The 24,552-nt window shown below is 43.7% G+C and overlaps 1 protein-coding gene across 1 annotated transcript; it reads left to right on the top strand.

The window, feature by feature from the left end:
- Positions 1–13,023: 13,023 nt before the first annotated feature.
- Positions 13,024–23,263, top strand: ZFP64 (ZFP64 zinc finger protein). Its single transcript, XM_032198059.1, has 6 exons — positions 13,024–13,143; positions 13,511–13,750; positions 15,052–15,213; positions 16,424–16,486; positions 17,104–17,355; positions 21,261–23,263. Exons 1-6 carry the CDS (start codon positions 13,089–13,091, stop codon positions 22,559–22,561), a joined length of 2,073 nt encoding a protein of 690 aa, XP_032053950.1. The 5' UTR covers positions 13,024–13,088; the 3' UTR covers positions 22,562–23,263.
- The last annotated feature ends 1,289 nt before the right edge of the window (positions 23,264–24,552 follow it).

Genomic DNA, 24,552 nt, shown 5'->3' with positions numbered 1-24,552 from the left:
CTTAGAACCAAGTTTATATTCTTTTCTTGCAATACTGTTGGGGTTTTTTCACATCTTATTGGTATGTTGTCCGTTGTTTATACTTTTTATACCTCTGCTTTCTATTGTGTCTTGTTTTTTGTTGTTGGGTTTTTTTTCTTTTAAAACTATTCTCCGGCAGCCTGTGTGAAAGGCAAATGAAACAATAAATGGTGTAGTATTTTAAAGGGCTTTCTCTATTTCTCTCCTGTCTAGCTCAACTGATAGCTGTCTTCCCATTACTTCAGTAAGTTAGGGTTTTTCTTTTTCTCTGAGCTTGGAAGGTAGGATACGTTGCCCCTGTGTGATCTCAGACGACAGGGGGCTGGATGGAAACACTGTGTGAAGGTAGAAGTCTACACATTTCTTGTCGTACATAAATGTCTGTCTCCAGGAGAGTGTTCAGGCCATATCTGTCCAACGCAGTGCCCGGAAATGCCTGTCTCAGAGTCTCTGATGAGGCCTGACTTTTTTGCGCCTCTGTCTGATTTTTTCTTTTTCTCTCATGATTGACATTTGTCTTTTCCGGGCCTTGTTTGCTTGCACTGCACTTGTAGGCAGCCTCAAGCAGTGCAGTATTTTCATTTCAGTCAGGTTAAGGGTGACGAAGATTACACATGCATACTGATTTATGCCTTAAAGGCTGGAAATAGTGTCAAGTGTGATCTCAGCTGAGCTCTGCTCGATGACTCAAGTGCTCAGCACAATGTTATACTCCCAGACATCAATCCTCATCCAGTGAAATGAAAACTCTGTCCAGAACATCGTTCAATAAAGTCCTGATCTGTAAGTGTTATTAGTTATTAATAAGATAATAATGATGCTTTCCATGTTCATGCCAAAGCCTGAATCGAGCCTTTATTGGGCTAAGTACTGCTGAAACACAAGGCAGTGAGCAGTGCCAGCCTCAAAAAGCTCTCAGTGTAAATGTGCAGTAGATAACTGGTATCTCTGCAAGTCACGGTATGCACAACCACATGGGCTTCTGAGAACATTTCACTGTGAAGGCATTATGAGATGAGGTGTCAGTCCAGTATCTTTAGAGGTGGGTCCTTACAGAATTATATTTGCAGGTGCCACATGTCAGGAGTTCTTTGTAAATAGCAGTGGATCAGATGGTAGATGTTATTTGGAAAAATCAGTTGTGTTTTTTTTTTTAATATTTCACAGTCTGTATTATGTTCATCAATGCCTATTGACTGTTGTTTGTTTGTTGTTTTCTCCTCCTTCTTCTACCTGTACAGGTAAAACAATAGCAAAACAAAGGCCAAAGAGAAGTGACTTGACAGTTAGTATTACCCTAAGGGAAAAAAAGGTGAAGGACTTGAACCACATGCACCAGCATGGCAAGCTACTGGTTATTCTTGTGCGTGTGACTGTCCCCCTCTACTTTTAACCTCACATAGCTGTATGGACCTGAAAAACTCTTCCCAACTCTTCCCAGATATCACCAGAATTCTAATGGCTGTATGGAAAGTGTTCATTTGGCCACACCTCCTCTTCCCCTGCTGAAAAAAAAATGTCAGAAAATTCCCAGCCAAGCTGTATTTGCAGCATTCTGGGAAATACCAGAGATGGGAAGAACAATGCACAAGCAGTCCAAGACTGAACGCTTCCAATTGCCTTCAGCCCTTGCCAACACGGGGAACTAAGCAGTTTGCTTTGCTACTGACCAAGCACTTTCTACAAAATAGCTGGAAAGAATGGTGGAAGGGGGTGGAGGGAATTCCTCTTCCAGATGCCAGTTAGCAGTATATTTAGCTCTGAATCCTTTCCTTTAAGTTAACACATTTCTTCAAGTGTCCGATGGAATAACGAAGCAAATGCTTCTAAAAGAGGTGGTAACACACCAGACATGCAGTCATTCGTATCTGAATGTAGTGTAACCTCAGATCATTCACGTATCAATTAAATATTGTTACCCTGACACCCAGTCTGAAACAGCAAGTACATCAGTGAGTAGAGCTGTAATGCTCTTACCCTGCTGTATTTGTTCTGGCAATCAAAAGGGGGCACATAGACTGCCTAACTGTCATTACAGGTCCTTCGATAAGTGAAAATTCACTTTTAACAAAACACAATGACTATTCTTTTCTAATCAAGTCAAGCAGGCTTGTATTCTAATGAAAAGGCATTAAACCAAGGGAGAAACAGATTAAAATAAGTTATGCTATACTCTGAAATACACCTGTGACTGCAACTATAATTGGTGGATAGACAGACAGGCAGTTGCTCTATCAGCTTTGGAAATGGGTTATGGTGTTCTGGAAAAAAACAGCAAAATGAGTTAAAATTCAGCTTTCAGTTCTACGGCTCTATATATACTGTGGAAAAATAGATTCAGGTTGATTGATCTTACTCAAAGCTGTGATTTCTTTTGGATATACTCCCAAAACAGACTCATCAGCACTGACCAGATTCCTATTTCTGTGGTATACTTTGCAGGTACTGGCTGTGTAGCCATGCTATCATAAAACCATCTGTATTTCCTGAACCAATGTAAACTCCTTAATTTTTATTATTTCAGGGAGAAGGTGATTCTGAATAAATTTTGAAGCTGCATGTTCCATGTTCAATACGCATTGTGTGGTATTCATTTGTCTTCCTTTTTCTTTAGTATTTTAATGTATTTATCAAAATTTAAATCTGAATTTTGATTAAAATATACGCAAGGTCTTGAACTGAGATAAATTTGATCTTTGCATCCAGCGCTATAATGTGCTATTGAACACAGTTAGCAGGTTTCAAAGGCCGGAACTAGGATTATCACCTTTTGTGTCTTATCTTGGCCCCTAACAATCCCATGTCTGTGCTATATTGTTTTGGCAAAATGGGTCAACGGAAATGTCAAGCAGACGCCGCTTTCCCAGGAAAATAAAACTTCAACTGTAATATGAACTGGCATCTGAAATTCTGGGTATGTTCAGTGCCTGTGCAAACTATTTTGAGTTTATTAATGAATGTGTATTCATTACATGTTTACGTCTACACAGTTACATCCACACAGCTATAAAATTGTTCAGTAGTAAAATCAAACTTGCAAGGAAATACCAGAATTAATACTTTTTTTTTTCCCCCACATCTTCATTTGTATTACGTGATCTTCGGTTACACCTGTTAGTCCATCCTGCTCCTGCAGCAGCTTTATGCCCTTATCACCAGGTGTTTTCCTCCCTGCTGCTAGATGGAGCACACAAAGCACAGAAGAAACATTCGTGTCTAACCCAAGTTTGAAGGTATGAGAAGCCTGAACTGGATGTAAAGCATGCCTGGATGGATTGTGTCCATCAGAGACTACAGCTGCCAAGCACTGAGCCTTTACTGACCACAAGCAAATGTTGTTGTTTTTTTTTTGTTTCATTCAGCTTGGTGAAATTTAAATAGCAAAAGACATCTACCTGAACTAAAAGCTACCTGCCTTCCAAATTTCCATTTTCTACTTAGTGTACATATAGTAAAGTGAGTCTTCCTTGAATAACTGCATTTTTAATACAGGACAAAGCAACATCTCAATAATGTGGCACTCCAAAACAGCTGAGCCAGTTTGTTGCAGTGAACCACTAAAGACCACGCTTCAAATAAAAATACAATAAATAGAATAAATAAATAAAATAATAATTATTAAAAAAAAAAAAGTTAACACCCCCCTTCACCACCCCCACCCCTATCCCCACCCCACCCCCCTAAAAATTTCCTCTCATTTTAGAGGAAAGTTTTCTACAGCCCTAAGTACAAAGAACACTGGCTGCCTGTAATGGACATTTAGGCCTACATCCAGAAATCCATGCAAATGAAGAGGTTTTCCAGTAAATTCAGTGGGCATCAGATTTTTATTGAGCTGTATAAATGATATTAAGTTAGGTTTGTCTTTGAGATTTGTGGTGAACATGACTGAAGGGCAGGTGAGGGCCTGGGGAGGACAAACGGCCTGTAAAACAGGACATGTGGAAGTGGAGGATAGCTTTTTTGCGATGGTAACCATCCAACCATTCTCAGAAGTTACTGCAGTGTTGTTCTAACTATCAACAATCTCGCAGTACATGGTTTTGCATGATGACTAACACTATGCACAAAGCAGGACACTTCTACCCAGTCGAGGAAAGTGACTGCCTCACTCTACTCTGCGTTGGTGAAGCCTCACTTTGAGTATTGTGTGCAGTTTGAGGCAACACAGTTTAAGAAGGACACGAAACTATTGGAGAGTGCCCAAAGGAGGGCTATACAGATGGGAAAGGTCTAGAGGAGAAGATGTATGAGGAGCAGCTGAGGTCCCTTGGTTTGTTCAGCCCAGAGCAGAGCAGGCTGAACAGAGGCCTCATGGCGGCCTACTGCTCCCTCAGACAAAAATCATAGAGTTGGAAAGGGCCTACCAGACCACCTATTCCAACCATCCTATCACCAATACTACCCACTAGGCTACTAAATCATATCTCACAGCACCTCATCTAGGCACTTCTCGAGCACCACGAGGGATGGTGACACCACCACTTCCCTGGGCAGGCCGTTCCAGTGCCTGACCACTCTTTGAGAGAAAAAGTTTTTCCTGCTATCTAATCTAAATCTCCCCAGGCACAACTTGTGGTCATTTCCTCAAGTCCTGTCATTAGTTATCTGAGAGAAGAGGCTGACCCCCCTCCTCATCAAAACCTCCCTTCAGGACGTTGTAGAGTGCAATGAGGCTACCCTACTGTCAAGCAGATCAACACTACCTCCCAACTCAGTGTTGTCTGCAAGCTTACTGAGGGTACACTCAATCCCCTCATTTAGGTCACCAATAAAGATATTAAACAAGATAGCCCAAATAGCGACCCCTGGGGGTCCCCACTTTCCTCCTGATGGAATGGCACGGAGCTGTGGTGGGAGGGTGTCCTGGTTTCAGTTAGCACAGAATTAATTTTCTTCCTAGTAGCTGGTGGAATGCTGTGTTTTGGCTTAGAATGAGAAGAGTGCTGATAACACCCCGATGCTTTAATTGTTGCAGAGCAGTGCTTATACTAAGCCAAGGACATCTCAGCCTTTGCTCTGTCCTGCCAACGGGCAGGCTGGGGGGTGCAGTAAGAGCTGGGAGGGGACAGACCCAGGACAGGTGACCCAAACTAGCCAAAGGGGTATTCCATACCATCTGACGTCATGCTAAACAATATATAGGGGTGGCTAGCCGGGGGGAGGGGGCCGGACTGCTCGGGGTTAGGCTGGGCATCGGTCAGCGGGTGGTGAGCAATTGCATTGTGCATCACTTGTTTGTACATACTATTATTACTTTCGTATTATCACCATTGTATCATCATTATTATTATTGTTATTATTATTTTGTTATTTTTCTTTCCTGTCTTATTAAACTGTCTTTATCTCAACTCACGGGCTTCACTTTCCATTTCTCTCCCCCGTCCCAGAGAGGGAGGGGGGAGGGTGAGCGAACGGCTGCGTGGTGTTTAGCTGCCGGTCGGGTTAAACCACGACAGTCTTTTTGGCGCCCAACGTGGGGCCCGAAAGGTTGAGATAACGGCAGATCTGATCAGAGTGTGTTAAACTAAAATTGGTGTAAGGATTAGACCTGCTTAATAGTCACTTGTCACGATGCTGATTGCTTTAATCACAACTCTGCTGCGCCTGTTTTCCAAATTGAGTATTATAGTACATTATTTTCCGTATTTGCTCTCTGTAGTGTTGTTTCTCCTCTCCGGGCCCTGGTTTCAGACCATTATGGTACTAAGTGTTATAGCAATGGCTTATGAGACGATAAGATATCTGGTCATGACTCTAACTTGGTATTTATACTCAGTAACATCGTGGACTCTGTACTTTGGAAACAGCATCTTGGGAACTATTAGCAATTATACCTATTGTTTTTCTCCATTAGAGAGTCAATCTGTGGAGGGGAAAGGGGAGGATATTTTTCCTTACTTGCTTACTCTCCCTTTCTCCTTCACCACCCCTGTATCCTCCTGGGTCACTCTGCCTTCCTCCTTCACCACCCTCTTATCCCCTGAGCTTGTCACAATAGCTCTCCAAGATATTGAATATTTCTGGAATACTCAGAATACCATAGTCTTGTTGTTCTGCCTCATGAATGCACTTCAGATTCTGCTTAAAGTTAAACAACTACTTATGAAGCTCATCCGGAGATCTGCCCGGAGGCAGTATAGTTGTGGGTGGCAGGGAGTATGGGTGGATATGGGCAGGCATCTAGAGCAGTTGGCACCCCCAGTGTGTTGGAAATTCACCCCTGAACAATGGCAAAATCCTCAAAAACTGGCAGAATGCTTGAAAAAAAGGTGTAATGATTCTGGCAGTTCCAAAGTAACACAAATCATTGTAACGTGCTGGGGCCTGGCTCATGCCTATCGAGCTGCCATTGATACTGCTGTCAACTTAGTGACAGACCCTGCGGCCACTCCAAACCCTGTGACAGATCCAACGGCCACTGTGACCCCTACGGTGGATTCTGCAGCCGCTCCAGTCCCAGCTCCTGCAGCCGCTCCAGTCCCAGCTCCTGCAGCCGCTCCAGCTCCAGCTCCTGCAGCCGCTCAAGCTCCAGCTCCTGAAGCTGCTCCAGCTCCAGCTCCTGCAGCCGCTCCAGTCCCAGCTCCTGCAGCCGCTCCAGTCCCAGCTCCTGCAGCCGCTCCAGCTCCAGCTCCTGCAACTGCTCCAGTCCCAGCTCCTGAAGCTGCTCCAGCTCCAGCTCCTGCAGCTGCTCCAGTCCCAGTTCCTGCAGTCGCTCCAGTTCCAGCTCCGGCCGCTACTCCAGTCCCAGTTCCTGCAACTGCTCCAGTCCCAGCTCCTGAAGCCGCTCCAGCTCCAGCTCCTGAAGCCGCTCCAGCTCCAGCTCCTACTGCTGCTCCAGTCCCAGCTCCTGCAACTGCTCCAGCTCCAGCTCCTACTGCTGCTCCAGTCCCAGCTCCTGCAACTGCTCCAGCTCCAACTCCAGCTTCTGTAGCCGCTACAGCTCCTGTGGCCGTGTCAGAGAAACGAGCTGTAGCAGTGCAAGTTGACCCTGCAGAGGGCATTCCAACCCCTGTGGCAGACCCTGTAACAAAGTCAGAGAAACGAGCAGTAGCAGTGCAAGCTGCCCCTGTAGAGAAGGTGAAAATATGGTATAGAAATTCAAGTCGTTTAGAACGCAGAGAGTCTTCTGCCAATCCAGGTAAGGCTTCTGCCAAAACTAAGTATAGAGATGACGAAGATGATGACGACGCTGGGCCGTCAAGGATTCAGGAGGAGGAAGATGAGGATGCCGAAAGAGCAACAGTAACTACCCGAAGCCTAAACGAGCGCGAGCTACGAGATGTGCGAAAAGATTTTGGTCGCTGTATAGGTGAGCAGCTTGTCACCTGGCTGCTCCGGTGCTGGGACTCTGGAGCCAATTGTGTGGAATTAGACGGCAGGGAAGCCAAGCGGCTGGGATCCCTTGCTCGAGACGCCGGCATTGACAAAGCAATTGCAGATGGAGCACGACCCACCAGCCTCTGGAGGCGTCTCCTCTCAGCTGTGAGGGAAAGGTATCCCTTCAAGGAAGATATTTTATGTCTACCAGGCAAGTGGACCACTATGGAGAAGGGGAATCCAGTACCTGAGGGAATTAGCCGTACGGGAAGTGATTTATGAGGATCCAGACCTCAAACAAACATCCACAGATCCAGATGAAGTCAAGTGTACACGACCCATGTGGCGGAAGTTTGTACGGAGTGCACCATCATCATATGCCAGCTCATTGGCAATAATGGCCTGGAAAGAGGATGAGGAACCCACAGTGGGTGAAGCGGCTAAACAACTCCGGCAGTACGAAGAAAGTCTCTCCTCTTCCTTACAGGCCTGCGTCTCAGCTGTGGAGAAACTTTCTGAAAAGGTTCACCAACTTGAAGAGAATCTATTGTCCTCCCCACCTGAACCAACCAGTGCCCACCGACCAAAGGAGAACACTTGGGAGAAACTTTCTGAAAAGGTTCACCAACTTGAAGAGAGATTATTCTCCTTCGCACCTGTACAAAGCAGTGTCTCAGCTGTCAGGGGTAGGCGTTCACCCACACAAGGAAGACGATATGGTGGGTACTCACCCCGTGCCACCCTGTGGTTTTACTTACGAGACCATGGAGAGGACATGAGAAAGTGGGATGGAAAATCTACCGCGACCCTAGAGGCACGGGTACGTGAGTTGCAAAAGAAAACAATCAGGAAAAAGGGATTCTCCGAAAAGTTTGCTGCTCCAACTTCCAGCAGACAGTCCTTCAAACACAGAAACGAGGAAGATTCTGACCAGGATTAGGGGGGCCCTGCCTCCAGCCAGGGGGAGGAAAGGGACAATCGAGTTTATTGGACTGTGTGGATTCGATGGCCTGGCACATCACGCGCACAGAAGTATAAGGCTTTAGTAGACACCGGTGCACAATGTACTATAATGCCATCGAGCTATAAAGGACCAGAGCCCATCTATATTTGTGGAGTGACAGGGGGATCTCAGCAGTTGACTGTATTGGAGGCTGAAGTGAGTCTGACTGGGAATGAGTGGGAAAAGCACCGCATTGTGACTGGTCCGGATGCTCCATGTATCCTTGGCATAGACTATCTTAGAAGAGGATACTGCAAGGACCCAAAAGGGTTCCGGTGGGCTTTTGGTATTGCTGCCTTAGAGACAGAGGGCATTAAACAATTATCTACCTTGCCTGGTCTCTCAGAGGACCCTTCTGTTGTGGGGTTGCTGAGGGTCGAAGAACAGCAAGTGCCAATTGCTACCACAACTGTGCACCGGCGGCAATATCGCACCAACCGAGACTCCCTGATTCCCATCCATAAGCTAATTCGTCAATTGGAGAGCCAAGGAGTGATCAGCAAGACTCATTCACCTTTCAATAGTCCCATATGGCCAGTGCGAAAGTCTAATGGCGAGTGGAGACTAACAGTGGACTATCGCGGCCTGAACGAAGTCACGCCACCACTGAGTGCTGCAGTGCCGGACATGCTGGAACTTCAGTATGAACTTGAATCGAAGGCAGCCAAGTGGTACGCCACAATTGATATCGCTAATGCATTTTTCTCCATCCCTCTAGCAGCAGAGTGCAGGCCACAATTTGCCTTCACTTGGAGGGGAGTCCAATATACTTGGAATAGGCTGCCCCAGGGGTGGAAACACAGCCCTACCATTTGCCATGGGCTGATCCAGTCTGCACTAGAGCAGGGGGAAGCTCCTGAACACCTGCAGTACATCGATGACATTATTGTGTGGGGTGACACAGCAGAGGAAGTTTTCGAGAAAGGGAAGAAAATAGTCCAAATCCTTCTGAAAGCCGGTTTTGCCATAAAACAAAATAAAGTCAAAGGACCTGCACGGGAGATCCAGTTTTTAGGAATAAAATGGCAAGATGGACGTCGTCAAATCCCAATGGATGTGATCAACAAAATAACAGCTATGTCTCCACCAACTAACAAAAAAGAAACACAGACTTTCCTAGGTGTTGTGGGGTTTTGGAGAATGCACATCCCAAATTACAGTCTGATTGTAAACCCACTCTACCAAGTAACTCGTAAGAAGAATGAGTTTGAATGGGGCCCTGAACAACGACAAGCCTTTGAACAAATCAAGCAGGAAATAGTCCATGCAGTAGCCCTTGGGCCAGTTCGAACAGGACCAGATGTAAAGAATGTGCTCTATACTGCAGCCGGGGAGAACGGCCCCACCTGGAGCCTCTGGCAGAAAGAACCTGGGGAAACTCGAGGTCGGCCTCTGGGGTTTTGGAGTCGGGGATACAGAGGATCTGAGGCCCGCTATACTCCAACTGAAAAGGAGATATTGGCAGCATATGAAGGAGTTCGATCTGCTTCGGAGGTGGTCGGTACTGAAGCGCAGCTCCTCCTAGCACCCCGATTACCGGTACTAGGCTGGATGTTCAAGGGAAGGGTCCCCTCTACGCATCATGCAACTGATGCTACATGGAGCAAGTGGGTTGCACTGATTACTCAGCGGGCTCGAATAGGAAACCCCAGTCGCCCAGGAATATTGGAAGTGATCATGGACTGGCCAGAAGGCAAATACTTTGGGATATCATCAGAGGAGGAGGTGGGTCGTGCTGAAGAAGCCCCACTGTACAACCAGTTGCCAGAGAATGAAAAGAAATATGCCCTGTTCACTGATGGGTCCTGTCGTATTGTGGGGAAGCATCGGAGATGGAAGGCTGCTGTATGGAGTCCTACGCGACGAGTTGCAGAAGCTGCTGAGGGAGAAGGTGAATCGAGTCAGTTTGCAGAAGTGAAAGCCATTCAGCTGGCTTTAGACATTGCTGAACGAGAAAAATGGCCAGTTCTCTATCTCTACACCGATTCATGGATGGTAGCAAATGCCCTGTGGGGATGGTTACAGCAATGGAAGCAAAACAACTGGCAGCGTAGGGGCAAACCTATCTGGGCTGCTGCATTGTGGCAAGATATTGCTGCTCGGGTAGAGAACCTGGCTGTGAAAGTACGCCACGTAGATGCTCATGTGCCCAAGAATCGGGCTACTGAAGAACATCAAAACAACCAGCAGGTGGATCAGGCTGCTAAGATTGAAGTAGCTCAGGTGGACCTGGATTGGCAGCATAAAGGTGAATTATTTATAGCCCGATGGGCCCATGACACCTCAGGCCATCAAGGTAGAGATGCAACATACAGATGGGCTCGTGATCGAGGGGTGGACTTGACCATGGACGCTATAGCACAGGTTATTCATGACTGTGAAACATGTGCTGCAATCAAGCAAGCCAAACGGTCAAAGCCTCTTTGGTATGGAGGACGATGGCTGAAATATAAATATGGAGAGGCCTGGCAGATTGATTACATCACACTCCCTCAAACTCGCAATGGCAAGCGCCACGTACTTACAATGGTGGAAGCAACCACCGGATGGCTGGAAACATATCCTGTGCCTCATGCTACCGCCCGGAACACCATCCTGGGCCTTGAAAAGCAAGTCCTATGGCGACATGGCACCCCAGAAAGAATAGAATCAGACAATGGGACTCACTTCCGAAACAACCTTATAGACACTTGGGCCAAAGAACATGGTATTGAATGGGTGTATCACATCCCCTATCATGCACCAGCCTCCGGGAAAGTTGAACGATACAATGGCCTGTTAAAGACTACCTTGAAAGCAATGGGCGCTGGGACGTTCAAAAACTGGGATACGCATTTGGCAAAGGCCACCTGGTTAGTCAATACTAGGGGATCTACCAACCGAGCTGGACCTGCCCAATCAAACCTGTTACGTACTGTAGATGGGGATAAAGTTCCTGTAGTGCATGTAAAAAATATGCTGGGTAAAACAGTCTGGGCTACTCCTGCCTCAGGAAAAGGCAAACCTATTCGTGGAATTGTTTTCGCTCAGGGACCTGGATATACTTGGTGGGTGATGCAAAAGAACGGAGAGGTCCGGTGTGTACCTCAAGGAGATTTAATACTGGGTGAGAATAGCCCATAAACTGAATTGCACCATGTTAAATAGTATATTATACTGTATGTTATCACTACCATGATTACTATAGGTGACTAATTAGAATGTATGGAAAAGAGTGTAACCTGAGCATGACATAAATGGTATGGAATAAGGGGTGGATAGATGTCCTGGTTTCAGTTAGCACAGAATTAATTTTCTTCCTAGTAGCTGGTGGAATGCTGTGTTTTGGCTTAGAATGAGAAGAGTGCTGATAACACCCCGATGCTTTAATTGTTGCAGAGCAGTGCTTATACTAAGCCAAGGACATCTCAGCCTTTGCTCTGTCCTGCCAACGGGCAGGCTGGGGGGTGCAGTAAGAGCTGGGAGGGGACAGACCCAGGACAGGTGACCCAAACTAGCCAAAGGGGTATTCCATACCATCTGACGTCATGCTAAACAATATATAGGGGTGGCTAGCCGGGGGGAGGGGGCCGGACTGCTCGGGGTTAGGCTGGGCATCGGTCAGCGGGTGGTGAGCAATTGCATTGTGCATCACTTGTTTGTACATACTATTATTACTTTCGTATTATCACCATTGTATCATCATTATTATTATTGTTATTATTATTTTGTTATTTTTCTTTCCTGTCTTATTAAACTGTCTTTATCTCAACTCACGGGCTTCACTTTCCATTTCTCTCCCCCGTCCCAGAGAGGGAGGGGGGAGGGTGAGCGAACGGCTGCGTGGTGTTTAGCTGCCGGTCGGGTTAAACCACGACAGAGGGCCAGGCCTAGAGTTAGGAAAACGTTTTTTACTTGGGGGTGGCATTGTCACAAGCCCCCCAGGTATGTAGTCATGGCACCAAGCCTGTTGGAGTTCAAGAAGCATTTGGACTATGCTCTGCCATGTGCTCTGAATTGTTGGGTAGACCCTTTATAGAGCCAAGAGTTGGACACGATGATCCTTGTGGGTCCCTTCCAACTCAGGATATGATTCTATGATTTTGACAACACTATCAGACATAGGGCCTGATTTTTGTGTGGTCCTGTGTGGATCCAGGACTTGGGCTCGTGATCCTTGTAGGTCCCTTCCAACTCGGGATATTCAGTTTCTGTGACTAGGCGCATGACTGAAGTGAGATAGCCAAAACTTAAAGACTACCTCAAGGTGTAATTCTAGCACCTGTCCTGGCTCATTTCAAAATTCAAGTTTCCAAATTCACACACGCCCTGCCAGACACAGAAAAGCCTGGCTCAGGACAACGGCCTCGTCAGGAGGTAGGGCTGGCTCACACGAGCTACCTCTGCCTCACAGTCACAGCTGTGCAGCGCAGCCACCTCAGCACCACGGCTTCACTGGCGGCTTCATCAGGGCACGGAGCCCGGGCTCATGAGGCCAATGCGGGCCGTTACGGGGAGCAGGAACGGTCGGGCTGAAGAAAAGCCCGAGGAGCCGAGCATGGCGGTATTATGAGGGGGTGACATGGCGGAGCCCTGAGCGCGGCGGCAGGTGAGGGCAGCCGCAGCCTCGCCGCCTCCACTGAGCATGCTCGGCCCCTCCACATCCGCCGCCGCTCGGCCGCCGAGAAGCGCGGGGGGAAGGTTCCCCGCCGGTAATAAGGCCCTTGGCAGGTGGCGGAGGCGGCGTGCGGGGCTCGCTGCCGCCATGAACCCCGGCGGCGGGGCGGGGGCGGCGCCGGCTTTCCCCGGCCCCGTGCAGTGTAAGTGGCGCAGCGCGCCGGGCGGGTTATGCGCGCTCCGGGGCCCGCGAGGCGGAAGCCGGCTCGAACCGGGGCCCGGCTACGCCCCGAAACCTGAGTAGCGCAAGAAGCGAGGCGGGAGCGGAGGAGCCCGGGAACATGGCTGGGGGGGAACCCGGGAATCTGGGTGAGCGCCCGGGGGCTGCGGGGCCCGGGCTGGGCCTGGGCGGGACCCCCCAGGGGGCCCGGGGCCTGCGGGGAACGTGGCCGCGGGCATGGGCATGGGCCGCAGCGGGCAGCTCCGCCCCTGGGGGCCACGGGCGCTCGGTGTCGGTCTCCTTAGAATCATAGAATCACAGAATCACTGCCCCTTCTGTTGCCGTTCCAGTTCCAGGAGGCACCACGGTGCTGGTGGAGCTCACCCCGGACATCCACATCTGTGGCATCTGCAAGCAGCAGTTCAACAACCTCGACGCCTTCGTCGCGCACAAGCAGAGCGGTTGCCAGCTCACAAGCGCGGCGGCTGGGGCCACCAGCACGGTCCAGTTTGTGTCAGAGGAAACGGTGCCCTCGACACAGGCACAAACCACGGCCAGGACCATCACCTCGGAGACCCAAACCATCACAGGTATCACAGTGCTTCAAAGCACTTGCTTGTGCAAAGCAACGTTACATTGCTCCCTGCACATGTGCCCCCATCACACTAAGGTGAACAAACTGGTCACACATTAGTTGTTACATCTGTGCAAAGGAAGGAAGAAAACGAGCGGTGTGCAGCCTCGGTGTGGCAACAGATACAAGTTCACTTACAACAACTCTAACGTTGTATAACCAAGTTGTGCAAACTAATTAAAATTGTCAATACTTAGGAAAAGTAATCAAATTGCTATGCATTTTATTTTTTAAGAGTGCTTTTGATGAGAAACAGACTCAGAATTGCTGTCGGGCTCTAATCCAGGCCCTTCTATGTGAGAACACTGCATTCCCTAACATTGCTCCCACAAGTAATTGGCAGAAAAAATATTACTCAAAATTTCTGTGTATGTGAAGGCTGAAGTAAGGTCCTGATCTTGCAAACATGTAAATAAAACTACAGTTTTGTTTAATGTATGAAGATTTGTCCTTCTGTATATTGTTTTGTTTTACCTTGGTGTGGGATTTTACTAAAATTCGAATTACTCGATTTTTAAAGTTGTACAGATAGATTAGGACAGCAAGTCTGAAAGAGTAGTGAAGCAAAATGAATTCAGGGCTTGCTTCCAGGAATTTTTGTATTATAATCCCTCAACTCAGTGTGGGTTTTGGATGAGTCACTCTTGTGCTTCATATTTGCTTGTCTTTAAAATGAGGGCAATTACATCCTTCTGCCCTTTTGGGGTGTAACATTTAATTGATTTAAAAGCTGCGACTTTGCCTGACAAAGTTTTACCCGTTATGAGTAATAGTTAAAAACAGTATTGTTGAAAGAGGCTGAACTCTTTAATTCTTTTTTAATTTATTTACATGATGCCTTTTTGACAATATTAGCCATATTTTTTTTTTCTTTCCTTTGAGCTGTAGCACAGCCAGTGTTGAAAACCAAAGAGAACTTTATTAATGGAAGACCTGGACAGGCTTCAGAAGCAGAATGTTTTAACAGTGCAGTCAGATAGTATTCAAACAGGGAGACAAGTGGGCCTGTGTAGGGTCATATGAAGCTCAGCATGGCTCATGTGGTCTTTACAGAGTTTTCATCTGATAGCAGGATAGCAAGGGAGAGAAATGCCTTTCTTTTTCCAACTCCCCCATATTAATAAGAAGCCAGGAAGAAAAATCTTGCTGGAAAAGAAAACAGAGTAAAGGAGTAGTTAATGAGATGGAAAGTAATTAGAAAGGTTTTACTGACTGGACAAGCTAATGTTATCAAACTGAACTATTTTATGTGTTTAGTTTCTGCACCAGAGTTTGTTTTTGAACATGGCTATCAAACGTACCTGCCTAGCGAGAGCAGTGAGCCTCCAACTGCTGCTATTGTCTCTACACCACCAAAAGCACGTTCAAGAAAATCGACTTCCTCACTTACACAGAAGAAACTAAACTGTTGCTATCCAGGTAAGATGTGGGTTATGTTGTCTTCGTTATAACATTGATAGGATTGGTATAGTTACATACAAAGTAGGTGTGTCTGTCTTAAGCACTTAAGATGCATGTAACTTGGAGGGCAGCCAACAAAGGGTGTAATATACTACCACTGACATCAGTAGTAGTTTTGCTATTGATTTTGCACGTCCTTAGACTTTGGTCCTATACAGTGACATACCCTAGTGATGCTCCAGTGGGTTTGCATATTGACATTGGCCTGTGCATACAGCCATTGCTGTTGAAGGGCAGAGTCTGGTTTCCTTTTTGCCAGCAGCTATTATTGCATGCAAAAAATATTATATGTGCATTTTGCATTGTATGCTTTGTCTCTAATCAGTTAGCTTGTGTATAAAGATGTCCCTGCCCATGGCAGGGGGTTGGAACTAGATGACCTTTAAGGTCCCTTCTACCCAAACCATTCTATGATTCTATGATGATAGTTTGAACCAAAGTATGTGGAAACCTTAGTGAGTAAAAATCATTCAATATGCAGTAAATGTGTGGAGACAGCCATGTAGATGAGTAGCGATCATTAATGGGGACAGAAGTTACAGGCTCTTTTTTGCTAGCCTGCCTTCACTTGAAAGACACACTTAAAATGTGTGGCATTCATTTCTGCGCTTTAAACCTGTAACACTTTCTGTTTGGGCAGAATTCCTGAACGGTGGGCTGTTAACTAAGTTCCCAGTAGCACTAACTTGAAATCATATGTGGAATTAATTAGTTACCTCTGCATCCCTTGTGTATTTTAAAATGCATCTCAAATCCTAGGCAGAGAGTGCAGAGATTTTGTTTCAAAGCTGATAGAAAGACTTACAGAAAAAGGAAATGTAGAGGAGGAATTGTCTCCCTGGGGAAGCATTAGAAAACTAAAGTTCATAGGTAAGCCAGTTTTAAGCAGTTGTAAGGAAATGAGATGGGGAATTTGTTTTCTGTAAATAGTGAATTTTAAAGAAAATCTTATTGAGAAGAAACCTAATGCCCAGAATCATAGAATGGCTCGGGTTGGAAGGGACCTTAAAGATCATCTAGTTCCAACCCCCCTGCCACAGGTAGGGACGCCACCCACTATATCAGGTTGCCCAGGGCCTCATCTAGTATCATAGTATATTGTTATTGTTGTTTTGTTAGATTTTCCATTAATTTAATGGTGTTCTTTTCTTAATTTTACTACTGTCAGGTTGCCAGTTCAAGACTTCCTATGGTATGAAGGATATGGAACGTCATCTGCGAACCCACACAGGTTTACATAGTTGCTATATTTTATTTTTGGTTGGTTTCCTTTCTGGCTTCCTGTTAAAGAGTTTTCCTACAAAATAACATCTACAGATAAATCAGATAAGTTATACACGTATGTGTATATACTGGAGTTTTAGTTCTTAGTGCCTAGGGAATTGCCTTGTTTGGTAAGCTATGGCGCAACTGGGCCATACCACTCACAGCTATGAAACATGAGCACTTTACATAGGTTAAGGCACTGTCAAACTTCGTAGATGCAGACCATGTGTTTATCAGGGTGCAGTGTGGCGGTGCGCAAAGTTAAATTGCCTTTGATATCTAACAGTTATTTCAACAGTTCACGTGCTATCCCCCAAAACACTAATTCAGAGTTCTAAGGGGAGACAATTCCAAAAGTCTTCTCAACTTTCTGCACTTGCATTTGTAGCCTTCTGGAGCCTTAGCTGACTGGCTGTCAGCTGAAATCCTACATCCAGTTTCTGAAAACTAGCCACACTGGTATTTGAAAGTGTTCAGTGGTTTTTGTTTGCTTGTTTGTTATTTAGTAATATCTTTATGATGCAAAAATTCTTCATGTATTGATGGTCTCCTGTTTGTGTTTTGTTTTGTTTTGTTTTTCAGGAGACAAGCCCCATAAATGTGATGTTTGTAACAAATGTTTTAGTCGCAAAGATAAGCTGAAGATGCACATGCGGTCCCATACTGGCGTGAAGCCTTACAAATGTAAACACTGTGACTATGCAGCTGCTGATAGCAGCAGTCTCAACAAGCACCAGCGCATTCACTCCAATGAGCGTCCTTTTAAATGCCAAATCTGTCCTTATGCAAGCCGCAACTCTAGTCAGCTAACTGTACACCTCAGATCCCACACAGGTGAGCTTATACCAAAATTCAGATCTGTAAAAGTTTGGAAGCCATTTGGAGGATTTTAAAAAGGTATACAGGGTGTTAAGATGCCAGGAAGTGCCTACTTGAATTCTCAGAAGCGTTTAGGCATCTGGCTTCTCTCAGTCTCTTGGGTATGTAATCTAGTAGGGCAAGACAGCTCTTCTGAAAACACCTAGAAGCAATTGGAAGACAGATCTGACTCTTGGTAGGTAGTTCTTTTAAATTGACTTTGGAACTGCCTGTTAAGATGTTCTTAAACCAATAGAACCTAATGAATCAATAAATAGATCCTTGAGAGTGTCCAGGGTGTTATCTGTGTTTCTCAAGTCTGGTCCACTATTTAAGAAACAATGAAGTTATTCTTGAACTTTGAAATTACAGTAAACTAGTTGTGTCATCAGAAACTTAAGATGTGTAATTTAATTTAAATCTCATTAGTAAACTTGCAAGTAATTAGCAACTTAAGTTGTACCTTTTTTGACCATTCTTTGTGTTGCCTTCCACGTTCAGGCTGATGGACATTAACGGGGGAGTATGATCAGTTGGAACTATATTTTTCCCATATCATATTTGTTCTGTGGATAAAACATTTTAGCCCCCAGGCTTATAAACATTGTATTGTTTTATACTTACACTGTTTGTTTGGTTTCCTTTTAATTAGACTTCTGACTTAGAGGTTGTTCCTATAAGAGTTTTGCCGTAAAGATACTGCTCTACAGTTGTCTTTGTACAATTTTCTCTATAGGTTGCTTTTTCACCTACTCCAGGTATAGGTTTGTGTGTTGTCTTTTATATATTTGATTAGTTCTGTGAATTTTAGCTGCAAGGTGGTTATGGTTCATTGATTAATAGATTAGCTTTGAACCTAGCCTGCATCATCTGATTTGGAATTCAAGTACTAAACAACATTAGTTCAGATGTGTGCAAGATGGGATTTATTTCAAACAGATAAAAGAAATAAATCCCTTATGCATTGTGAAGGTGGGAGGGTTAAACCAATCTGTCTCTAGCAGAAGAGAATCTTTTATACTTCACAAGTCTGCTGTGATGGAACAGGCAGGATTATCAGGCAGTTGTTTTACAAGTTTCCCTCTTTCTGTTGCTATACAAGAAGATGTGGTGGTCAGTCAAAATAGTACAGGGTGTTATGAGAAGGTAGCTGTTAGTAAACACAACAGTTACAGAATATGGTGTTGAGTTTTCTACATGTAATGTAAGAGTGTGCGTATCTTTGCATTTATGAACATGGACAGGTATGCTCTGAATTTGGCTGTGGGACAACCTCTGGACGATGACACTCACGCATTCCCAGTAGAGTTAGATTTTTGTTCCATTAAATATTGCAATAGTTGGAAAGGGGTTTTAGGCTGCCTTCTTTCTTTTTAGCAAATTGTTCTGTTACGTCTTAAGCAAACAAAGTTATGCTGAAATTCAAGCAAGGCTTTACTTTGCTCGTCCCTTCCATTTCTCTGAAATTAAATCCTCTTTTTGTTTTCAAAAAAAAGCTTTTTTGATTAACTGAAAGGAGGCACAAGACTCTAGACAGTAATCATTTCATCCTTTTTAGGTTAAAAAGCTGTTATGCACACAGCCAATTTTAGGAGAAAAGTAAGACTGGTTTCTAGAATACATTCCTTACTACAATAAAATTAGTCATTCTGTAGGAGGTGAATGTAATTTACATTGCTCAGAGTCACATCATCTACATGACGTTACTTGAACTAGTCATCTGAAGAGCTGTTTCCTATTAATTTGAGTAGAAATACTATTAAAATTGTTAATTTTAATTCCAGGATCAGACACTCTTTTTTTGTTTGATTCTGTCAGCGTTAATAATAAATGAATAGAAATGTAAAGAAACAAGTAATAAACCACTCTTAAAGTAAACAGAATGTTCATTGCTCTATTCAATAAAATTACTAATTCTTTTTCTTACTGTGCTATGCAGTATGTGAAAATTAAGCCATTGAAATACATACAATGCCTTCATCAGTGAAGTAGATAAAAATTTCATGGCAGAGTATGCAGCTGCGACTGTAAAATAAACCAGATGAGCAAACAGTGCATCTTCATTAATAAAAATGTGTTTAATATAGATAATACACTATGTATCTCAATTATTAAACAGAGACATGGATTAGCACAGTAGGCCACAACTTGATATGAAAAATATGCAGCTAAACCTGTTACATATGTAGCTGGATAAGCAAATTATGCAAAACTATACAGCTATTGTCATAGCTGTAAGTATTGTATGAAATATTAACTTATAAAATAGCTATTTGTGGTTTTCTTAAAGAAGAAAAAGCTTGTTAAACAAATATACTCTTTCTCCTCCCTCCACCAAGCATGTCTTAGCACTTAGGAGCACAATTCTTCTCTTTCAAAATAAGTCTTTTAAACTTTATGCTCAAGTAGTTTAGAAAACTATGTATTTTTACCTTAAAGAAAAAGGTAAAGAATGTTTTTTCAATAGGATTGGCCTGTTTGCTCTAGATCTTTTTCAATGACTTCAGAAAAGAGTCCTTTTTTTATGCTGTAATTGACTGTATGAATTGATGGATGTACAGCTTATTTTGACCATACATATGACACAAGCCCGCAAATAAAGAAAATGCAAAACAGTGGCTTAGATTCAGGCTGTTCAAATGGTTATTTGTGTAGGTGGCTTGACATAAACAGACTACTAACGATCTTACAGATGAGTACGTTAATTTTTCATGCTTTAGCAGTTAAGAATTTGACCTAACTTTCAGTTAAATAGATTTTGGGTCAGGATTGCTCTCATAAAAATTATGCATTTATGAATATTTTATATATCTGTTTGCATGAATGTGAACTGATACTGCATGAATACAAACAGATACTAGATTTTCTTGAATCTGTAGTATATTATTAGGTATGATGCAAGTATCTCGGTTGCTGTAATGCTGGAAAAACAAAAGCTGCATGTTATTTCTCTGTATAAACACATTTCCCTGGAGTCACTGTAGTGGTTTTACTCATGCATACTTGCATGCATGTTTCATTAGTCAGCCATTTCTATCTTGCAGTTGCATTTACATATCTCTGATTCTTCTGTTTCTATACAACTGCAGTACCGCCGTGGTTTGGCAGCCACCTGACACTCATCAAGATATGGACTTCTGTCCGTACAACTCCCCATGTTCTGGACAAAAGTTTTCACTACTCTTTCTGTGCCAGCAATAGCATTTGTGCTGCACCACATGAGCCAGGGGAAGGAATTAACCAGGCCTGAAAGTAAACCAGGCCAGCTTTTCTTGTCAGCTAATTTAACTCACCATGTGAATAAATGTCAGTACAAGAAAGGCAATAAGGACTGTATGGTTGAGCAGTGAGGTTGTTGCCCATTACTTGCCTGTTTCTGCAGTAGCCTGAAACTTACCTAGGCTTAAAGTTAACTTAGGAATCTCACTTTAAATCTTGTACTGTAGACCTGAGACGTGTATGTGTTTCTGTTGATTTCTTAGACTTTAAAAATATAGCAGCTGTTAGTGTTTATTTTAATGAATTTTAAATGCTGGTTGAGGCATACTGTTGCCAAAGGGGGACAAATGAGAAAGAAACTCCAGTTGCTTTTTGTGAGCACACTGTACAGTTTTACAAAGTGAACTAGAAATTAAGAACATCTAAATATGGAAAGAAAAAAAAACTATAGGTGTGGGCAGGCATTCTCTTTGAAAGTCAGCACACAGATACGTTAGAACAGGTGATAAATACTGTGCCTCTGTATGTTCTAAATACCTGTAAACTCCCAACATATTTTCAACAAGTTGGCTGTGCATGTTTCACTATGGGCTTTTGTCTCCCCAGAAATAAAATGGATCTTGGTGTCTCATCTCTAATTGAAATGTGCTTTTTGTTGACAGGAGATGCTCCTTTCCAGTGTCAGATGTGTCCTGCTAAATTTAAAATCAACTCAGACTTGAAGAGGCACATGCGTGTGCATTCTGGTGAGAAACCTTACAAATGTGAGTTCTGTGAGGTCCGGTGCGCCATGAAAGGAAACTTAAAATCACACATTCGTATCAAACACAGCATGGAAAATACGCTGAAGTGTCCAGAGTGTGAGTTTCAGTGTGGAAACAAAACAAGCCTTCGACACCACATAAGAACTCATCAGCCTGAGCAGCCAGTGAAGTGCTCGGAGTGCAACTACTCTTGTTCCAACAAGGCAGCTCTGAAAGTGCATGAGCGAATTCACTGCAAAGATCGTCCTTTCAAATGTGAATTCTGCAGCTTTGATACCAAGCAGCGGAGCAACCTGACTACTCATGTGAGGAAAGCTCATGGAGACAAAGTCAAGACCAAGAAGCAAACTGTGGAGAAGAAGGAAGGAGATAGGCCAAAGCAAGGTGGCTCTAGGCAAGTTGCCAAATTAGATGCTAAGAAGGCATTTAAGTGTGATTTGTGTGATGCTTCCTTTGTCCGAGAAGACTCTCTTAGGAGTCATAAGAAGCAGCACAGTATGTACGGTGGATCTAAAAATAGTGAGCTGGCTGTTCTACAGCTCCAGATGGATCCCAGTCGACAGACCAGTGCCCCGATTACTGTCAGTCACCTCCAGGTCCCAATTCAGGCTGCTCAGGTTTCTCCATACAACGAGGGAAGGGTCAAGATCATTGTGGGTCACCAGGTCCCTCAGAATAACAGCATAGTTCAGGCTGCATCGGTGAATGTTGTGCCCCCCACACTAATCAGCCAGAATCAGGAAGATCTCTCAGCCAACAGCCGCTTGCAGCTGCTGGGCCAAGTCAGTTTGCTGGCACCACCTCCACCTCCAATATCACAAAGCGAAGCAGTGCCTGTGGCACAACCAGCAGTTCTTCTGACAACCCATGACCAAACTGATGGAAGTGCTTTACATCAAACTCTGATTCCTGCTGCACCTGTCAGCAGTCATGAGGCTTCAGCAAACCAAGCTTTCATCACCAGCTCTGGAATCAGCTGCTCTGACTTAGAAGGCCTTAATGCTTTGATACAAGAAGGAGCAACAGAAGTGACTGTGGTTAGTGATGGAGGTCAGAGTATCACAGTGTCCACTTCAGCTCCCCCTCCTCCTATCTTCTCCTCATCTTCTCACACAGAAGCCCCTAAGCAGACCTACTCCATCATTCAAAGTGGAGCGCACACAGCTTTGCTTTGTCCAGCAGACTCAATACCAGATTAGTCACAAAGTAACTAACAAATTTCAGCCTCGGAGGCACTGGTGATTTCAGCAGAAATGCATAGAACATAGGTGAATACAGAATTTGTCCCACAAAGCCAAATATCTTCCACATATGCATTCTGCTTGTGTCTGTACATGGAAACATACACCTTGTACGTGGCAAAGAGGTTGTGTATATTTGTGCTTCTTTTGAAATCAGAGGCTATGTTCTTCATAAAATATGAGCATCAAAGCAACTATTGAAAGCTTTGCCAAGCAGTATGCTTCCTGGACTAGGATTCTTGCGTTGTGCTGGCAAAAATAAGAAAACCTCACCTTATGATGAACTATCTTCACCGCAGACTTTCATGTATACACAAAAGACAACAGTCCAAGCCATTCCAAGCTATATTTTTAAGTGAGGTCTGTTTTGATTACATGCTATGTATGGATTAACTGAACCTGGCTGGTTGTAGACATTTCTTATAGATCAATAATGGAGCCCTTCTGAAGGTCATGGGACCTGTTGCTTAATATTAGTAGAAGTGGGTAGCATGTGACACTTGATCTGGTAATGCTGATGCAGAAGACCAAGTGATGGTTTTTAGAAGACAAAATAATTTGTCCATCAGTAATAACAAAGTTTGTTAGCAAGAACACTATTAAAAATTATGTATATGGCACAGTGATCTGTGTCAGAGGCACCTGTGTTTTAAAAATCAAAACAACCACAAATATATTTTTTACAAACACTACTTAAATTTTGTTTTTATTTTGATGTTGCTTGGGTGGAAAAAGTCCATTCCATTTTAGTGCTTTTCTTTTCAAGTTAAAGGGGAAAAAAGAAAAGATTGAATTCATTCAATTAAAAATAATAATTAAAAAAAAGATTCTAATCTGAGGTTTGCAACACCAGCATTAACTCAGATTGGATCATGAGATAGACACACACATCATTTACTGGTAAATTAATGAATGAATGCTGGGCTGTATTTTTATACAGTATTATAGTCCTATCTGATGAGTATTCCTGTAATGGTAGCTATTAATAACATCACTACTCTACTATCTAGTTGAAAAACAGAATGTGTAGCTTGAGAAAATTGACAGCTCTATGGGTCCCTGGATCTGTAAAAATGAGTGATCATTCACAGCCAGACAGCATCCCAAGGACAGTTGTTAATACTTGTGAAGTCTGGAAAGAGACTTATCAAAACCAGCTCTGAGATTCTATCTTGGGGAATCAAAATCAAGTTAAATTTCACAGTATTTGCTAGTGGAAGACATTGAATGATAGCTTTACGTGCTTGGAAAACATACAGAGAAGATTATATAACTAGGGCCACTTTCTGAATAGACCTCGTGTTTGAATTTTATTTTTTAGCTTTTACAGACTTTATTTTGCATATCTGGTGGTGTTCCCCACCACTTCTTTATGTGTGGTATGCACTTTTATGTACAGTGTAACGCTTTCTGCTTTACAATACGTCCAGGAAAATTCAATCATAACTTGCAAGCACAAGTTATTCTTGAAAATGTGACCTTTGTTTTTTGTTGAAAGGTTGCTTAAATCTGAGTCTTCCAGTATCACTGACTTAATTATTTATGGGAAATAATATTTTTTTGGAGATCTATTCTGCCTTTCTAATTCTTGATTCAAAATTAATGTTCTTAAAAAAAAAAAAAATCCAAATAACCCGGGGTTTTAAAAAATCCGGGATTTGAACAGGCTGACAATGTGTCCTTCCACTTAGGGAGGTCAGAAAAGACCACACATCAGTTAGAAGGAGAAACGTGATGAATGCTTAATTAAAGAGGAAATATTAAATATTTATTTTTAGTCCTATGCTGTATTGAAATGAGAAGTACAAGTTCTGAGTTCACCAACAGCTGCATTTCAGGGTATATTGTTCCCTGCCCTTGTTCTCCAACCCTTGTTCTCCAACTCTTCCTGTGGCACAGGTTCATCGCCTGTTGTTAATTGTCTCTTCCCTACAGATAACTGATTTCTG

Source organism: Aythya fuligula, chromosome 16 (genome assembly GCF_009819795.1).
Source record: "Aythya fuligula isolate bAytFul2 chromosome 16, bAytFul2.pri, whole genome shotgun sequence".
NCBI lineage: Eukaryota > Metazoa > Chordata > Aves > Anseriformes > Anatidae > Aythya > Aythya fuligula.
The sequence above is the reverse complement of the archived record's forward strand: the minus strand, read 5'-3'. Positions and strand labels throughout refer to the sequence as shown.